The sequence below is a fragment of the Camelina sativa genome, chromosome 5, assembly GCF_000633955.1.
Source record: "Camelina sativa cultivar DH55 chromosome 5, Cs, whole genome shotgun sequence".
In the NCBI taxonomy this organism is placed as follows: domain Eukaryota; kingdom Viridiplantae; phylum Streptophyta; class Magnoliopsida; order Brassicales; family Brassicaceae; genus Camelina; species Camelina sativa.
In genome coordinates, this window is record NC_025689.1 from 1,022,592 (window position 1) to 1,029,157 (window position 6,566).

General features: G+C 38.7%; 2 protein-coding genes across 2 annotated transcripts; one reads left to right on the top strand and one right to left on the bottom strand.

The window, feature by feature from the left end:
• Positions 949-2,419, top strand: LOC104784714 (ubiquitin-conjugating enzyme E2 6). The gene is made up of 6 exons (XM_010509771.2): positions 949-1,103; positions 1,254-1,333; positions 1,546-1,660; positions 1,774-1,826; positions 1,899-2,027; positions 2,117-2,419. The coding sequence occupies exons 1-6, from the start codon at positions 1,060-1,062 to the stop codon at positions 2,257-2,259; spliced, it is 564 nt and encodes a 187-aa protein (XP_010508073.1). The 5' UTR covers positions 949-1,059; the 3' UTR covers positions 2,260-2,419.
• Positions 2,566-6,560, bottom strand: LOC104784715 (ATP-dependent helicase BRM). The gene is made up of 6 exons (XM_010509774.1): positions 6,426-6,560; positions 6,063-6,305; positions 4,442-5,989; positions 3,832-4,323; positions 3,494-3,742; positions 2,566-3,397 (listed from the first exon to the last, which is right to left on the bottom strand). Exons 1-6 carry the CDS (start codon positions 6,510-6,512, stop codon positions 2,774-2,776), a joined length of 3,243 nt encoding a protein of 1,080 aa, XP_010508076.1. The 5' UTR covers positions 6,513-6,560; the 3' UTR covers positions 2,566-2,773.

Below are 6,566 nucleotides of genomic sequence, written 5' to 3' on the forward strand. Positions count from 1 at the left end.
ATTCAAATACTACTTAACTAAATATAAGAAACAAAGAGAAGTTAAAACTATATTATATAAAAAAATTATTCTGCGGTATACCACAGGTTAAAATCTAGTAGAATACTTAAATTGTTATTTTTTCCTTGTGTACAAACTTTGCGGCATGTTGTGATATTATTTTAGTTAGCTAATCAAATCTTCTTTAAACATTTAAGATTATTTTGAAGAAAGAAATAGTAAGTGAAATTATTATTATTTCCAGTATTTGACTAATTTGTATCATTTGTAATTATGATAAATTATTTTCATGAATAGTGTAAATTGTTTCTACGAATAATGATTATAGGATGCAATTTTTTTCTTTTAGGATAAGTATATATGACATCCGAATATGTATATATATATTTTATGAATGAATAATTAAAATAGTGATTGTTAGTGGTTAGGGGAAGGGTGGATAAGACTAGAAAGATGTCAGTTTATCATATTAATATTGTCTTGTCTACACATTATTATTATGTTTTTTGATTGATTAAAGTATTTTGATTAAGAAAACAAAGTATGGATGTTCGCATAACACGTATAAGAAGAAATAATTGAAACTAGATACTATATAATCTAATAGGTCTAATTGACATTGTCATACTTAAACAACTATATTTATAAAAATTGTAAGATTAATTAAGAAATTTTAAAGTTTAGTGATATATAGAATGCTTAAAAGAACAAACTTTTTTTTTTTCCTTGTGTTTGCGGCATGTTGTGAGATTATTTTAGTTAGCTAATAATCAAATCTTCTTTAAACATTTAAGACTATTTTGAAGAAAGAAATAGAAAGTGAAATTATTATTATTTCCAGTAATTAAATAAAAAAGGCAAAACAATAAAAAAGGGTAAAAAAGGAATTGGAGAATAATAAAGAGAAAGGCAAATAAATGTCCCATCTCATTGATCTTTCTTTTTCTCTCTCTCTCTTTATCATTTTATTTTATTTTTCTCCTTTTCGAATCTTTTCTCTCTCTTTCTCAAAACGAGATTCTTGATAGAAGAAGAAGAAGGGAGAAGGGAGAATCAGCCATGGCTTCACCAAGCAAACGCCGAGAGATGGATATGATGAAATTGTATGTTAATTTGTTCCACTTGATTGATTGAATTCTCTCTCTCTCGTTTTGTTCTGGGTTTATTTATTTTATTAATCTGTTGATGAAGTTCTTCTTCTTCGTCGTCTTCGTCATCTTAATCTGGTTTATTGTTTGGATATATATGTATAGGATGATGAGTGATTACAAGGTGGATACAATCAACGACGATTTGCAAATGTTCTATGTCACCTTCCATGGTCCCACTGACAGTAATTTCTCCCCCTTATTGATTTGTTTGGTTTGCTTAATTCAAACTTCAACTTCTCAGATTCATATGAACTTTAATTTGGGTTTCACATCATGGTGGCCATACATACTTGAATTTGGATCTTCATGTATAAGCAAACGATGAATCTTCTTTGAATATGAGGATACCCCAAGAGTTTGATTGGCTCTTTTGTTGTTGTTTGTACTTGAAAAGGTCTATATCAGGGAGGTGTTTGGAAGATCAAAGTCGAACTTCCTGAAGCTTATCCTTACAAATCCCCATCTGTTGGATTTGTTAACAAGATTTATCACCCCAATGTCGATGAATCGTATGTCCCCCCCACATTTTACCCTTTTGTATATTTTGTCGAGATTGTGTTAAGTGTTTTTGTTGCCCTTCTCTTAAACTCACTCGTTTTCGTCTCTGTGTGTGTTGTGGCAGTTCCGGGGCAGTTTGCTTAGATGTAATAAACCAGACTTGGAGCCCAATGTTTGGTAATTTATTTTGTGGTGTTATCTTTCTCTTTGGATTGTCTCCATTATAAGTTCTTATGCTTCTTTTGGCAGATCTCATTAATGTTTTCGAGTCTTTCCTTCCCCAACTGCTTCTATATCCAAACCCATCTGATCCTTTTAATGGAGAAGCTGCTTCTCTCTTGATGCGTGACCGCGCTGCCTATGAGCTCAAAGTTAAAGGTATTGTCTACACTCTCTTTTCCCTGCTCTCTATTCATCAACACTCTCACTGACTGACATATTCCAATCTTCTTTCTCCTTTTTTGAAGAATACTGTGACAAGTACGCACAACCAGAAAAGGAGAATTCAAGTGATGACGATGATGATGATGATGATGATAGCATGAGCGAAAATGGTTCCGACTCTGATGATGATGATGCCAACGAAATAGTTGGAAAAGCTGATCCATGATTGTTTTACTCAATTCAATCTTTCTCTGCACTTTTCATTAGTCTTTCTTCAACTTTAAAACCAGTATAATGCCATTGCCAAAGAGGAGAGAAACTTTCCTCTGTAAATTTGTAAAGACTTATATATATATATTATTCTGTAGGAACATTGAAATTTCATTTTTAAAACAGTACATAAAAATGTAACATTTTGCAATCTCTCTCGTCAAGAACACATTAATCCTTCCGTATCTCGTTTTGTTTGTTATACCCTCCGAACTTTTTTTATACATTAACATCGAAAGATTCATATTGCGGACGAAAGGACTTACCCTCTAAAATGTACTATATAAACCTTTCGGTATTACGATCTAAAGAGCGCGACATAACAAGAAAGGGACCATATACCTACAGAATTATTTGATTACTAAGGTCAAAGATTCACTGCTAAATTGCTTTCAATGCCACATTTCAATCACATTGAATATAAGCAAAAGAGGCTTTAATCCTCTCAGGAACTAAGAACAAGTGTCCGTCTATAAATGGCTAGGCCGTCTTTTACCAGAATCTGTCCTCAACCTCTTCACCGGATTAGCCCATCCCACTGAATCTCCAGCCGCACCGCTGTTGTTTGGATGAGTGGGTTGGTTTGGCCAGCGCTGCTGTTGTGCTAGCCTTGTCTCCCTTGAAGCTCCACCTGACACAGGACTTCTGAGACCACGACCAATCATAGCTGGAGGTGGTGAGACCGGGCTGCTGGAGCCAGCAGTTCGGGTTTTCGGAGCAGACTTCTCACGGTCTTTCCTCTTCTTTTTGCAGATTACTAATTCCCCTGGATGAGCTAAAATTGGGGATTCATCAGTGTGGCTTGTTGTCCCCCCAAGTTTTGTTTCTTTCTGCGGTATCTGTACTCTGATCCTTGAGTTCTCACGTTGTTGAGGTCTCTGAGGAGAGCTTGGCTCGGCTTCTGCCTCGTTTACAAACTTTTGCCTCTTGCCTTGGCTAATGCCTGCTCCTCTTGGGGATGGTGTAGAAACCAAAGCTGGGGTTGGGCCAGAAAAGGAAAGAGCATTCCTTGCTTCCCGGAAATCTGTGTCTGGGAAAGACATCTTCAATAGATCAAAGAACAAATTGTGAACCTTCCTTGCTTCAGATCTCACCTGCAGAAAATTTCGATCACCTTTAAACCCATCTGGCTTGTACATCAAATCACAGAACTGAAGGAATTCAATTTTTTTGCAATGCAAAAATCAAACCTCGTGTGAAAATCCATAGAATTCCATTGCCCCCCTTAGCATTAACTGCACGTCAGATGCGAGTTCCATAACTCCTGCGTACTCTAGCCTTTCTACCCGGTGATCTATCTCTCGTAGTTCCAAAAGATTATTTACACCTCCAGCTGCATAACCATTCTGAATTCTCTTCCACAAATTTGTCAGCATAGGTACAATCTGCTGACCTTCCTTGTCGATTCTCCTTTGGAGCTTGCTAGTCACGTTTTTGCACTGCAAAGTCCAGGACCGAATAAGTTCAGATCAATGAAACAAAATAAGAGAATACTGCGATGAAGTAAATGCCATTTGACAGAACATACCCGTTTCTGTATGATGTGGGACATTCTCGCACCAGCATTTGAAGAGCCAATAGGACTAGTTCCATCCCACGTTTCTCTGGAAGCTTCGACATTATCTTCTACGGAAAGCTGTGTGGCATTCAATCTACCAGATTTTGGTGACGATACATGCAGCTTGGAAGTATTAGCTACCTTCTTTGCAGGTAAACTCCTAAGTCTTGAGGATGAATCACTCTGATCTTGCCTTGAACCGTGCGAGTCAACAACTGTCCTCAACTTTGATCGATAGCTACGATCAACTTGCAGTGACTGAGCTACAGGCATCTCATTACCGTCTACTCTTTCTGCCGCTTGACGGGGTCTTAGACGAATACTCCGTTTCCGTTTTATCGTAGGTTGCAAAACCTGTTCTTCATCCCCTTCATCGCGGTCATGGGCCCAACTTCCTGATCGTTGGAGATCTATGTGAGAATCCCCTGATGCTGCTATTTCCCCCTCTTCTAGGTCATCCAGCTGTCAACATAATGAAAGAAGCAAACATTACACAAACAACAAAGAAGAAGAAAGAAGCAAGCATTACACAAACAACAAAGAAAAAGAGAGACCTGCAAGAGAAAGATCAGATACCTACCAGTCTTTTTGAGACAGAACCTGGCCTAGTGTCTAATGCAGACAAAGAGCCAAACTTTTGTGAAGAAACAGGAGATGCCATCTCTTTTGATCTATGGCTCTCTGGAGAAGATCCTGAAGAACCGGCTTCATCACGTGGAGGATTTTTTTTATAACTACCAGAGCCAGGAGGATAATCATAACCACAGACGGGGTTGTCTCCATCAGATTCTCCCTTCTTGGTTTGGTGATCACCAAGAGCGCCAGTAAGTTCATCGTCATCAAATTGCCGAATGTCTCCCTCTTCTTCATTCCCAGAATCAATGTTCCTTTCCTCAGAGCTTTCCTCAGAGTAACCTGCAATGTCATCTTCAATTTCCTTGTAGTTAATCTTTTTGCTCTTGGGCCGCCCCCTTTTTCTCTCACCTCCCGGTCCACCAGGTTGCACAATCAGATTACTGCTAGACAACATGTTCTTTGACGGTTTTTTGGACAAATCAGAAACAGCAGCATTCACCTCTTTGGTACTAGCTCGAAGCCATTTAGGAACCTGCTCATGATTCGTCATCTCCTCCGTCCAGTCAAATTCTTCATCCATCTGATCAAATAACTCAACTTCCTCCTCGCTCCTAGCAATCATCCTGTTCACCTCATGCAGAGAAGGCACATCATGGACAGTTTCTTGATATCTCTCTTCGTCGTGCAACAAAGTCTCCAATGTCATTCGTCGCTCTTCATGAGTCGTCCTTTGGTCAAAACGCCCAGCATTAATGACCTCATCAGCCATGTCAATCTTATACTGTTGAATATTATTCCTTATGAGACCCTCAATAGAACCTATATATCGGTCCTTCCCAGCCATGTCATCCTCTAGGTCAACTGAACCACCAGTTCTAAGCTCGTCCTCCTTCTGGTGGCTGGAAAGTTTTTCAACAACTGCCTCCATATAAATCACTTTTACTTCCCTTGTCTGCCCTATACGATGTGCTCTGGCAACTGCTTGTTCCTCATTTTTGGGATTTGGATCCGGATCATATATCACAACTGTGTCAGCAGTCTGAAGGTTGAGACCCCGTCCAGCAGCACGTATACTAAGCAAGAAGATAAAGCAATCCGTATCAGGATCATTAAAGTCCACAATAGCTGATTCTCGATCTTCTAGGCTGGTAGTTCCATCTATTCTTCTGTATACAAGCCTTCTCCATTGCAAATACTCTTCCAAGATATCAAGGAGTTTAGTCATTGTACTGAAGAGCAATACACGATGTCCTGTCCTCTGTAGCTTTATAAGGATTCTATCCAGAATCCACAATTTTCCACATGACCTTACAAGAAAATCTTTGGAAAAGTCGTTGAAATATGGATAATTGAGCAAAGGATGATTGCAGGCTTTCCTCAACTCCATGCACCTATTATTTAAAGTTCTATATATCTTGGCTTGGTATATTGGATTCTTCTGAGCCCTAAGTTTCTCGTCGTCTGGATCAACTCTAAGAGTTCCAGTCGCTTTGATCCAATCATAAACGGCACTCTGAATAGCAGACATTCTACATCTTAAGACTACAGAAACCTGCAACCCAAAAGCATAATCAGAAGAATCATCTAGATGGAAAATAAGGGCAGAGATATAAGATAGATCCTACCTTAGCAGGAAGTGAACCTTCCACATCCTCAACACGGCGTCTGAGCATGAATGGCTCTAAAATTTGATGAAGTCTGTGAATGACTATGACTTTTTTTTCAGTCTCCAGCCAGTCATCCTCTATATTATGCGCAGGACCTTCTCTTTGAAAGGGTTGCGCAAACCAATCATGAAATGCTTTTCGATTGTCAAAGACATCAGGAAGGAGAAGGTTCAATAGGGACCAGAGCTCTTTCAGATCGTTCTACAAGATTTGATAAAAGCAAGATAAGAATAGTCGCATAATAATCACGGCTTATAGAATTTTGGTTTCCATTTGTTAGGTGTCATTGATTTTTACTCAAGTGGCTATACTGTTACCAACCTGTAAAGGTGTTCCAGTGAGAAGTAATCTCCTCTGGCAGCGATACCGGTCAAGATCTCGGGCCAAAACAGATTCTCTGTCCTTCATCCGTTGTGCTTCATCAATAATAATATATTTCCAGTCAACTTTTGAGAGTTTTGC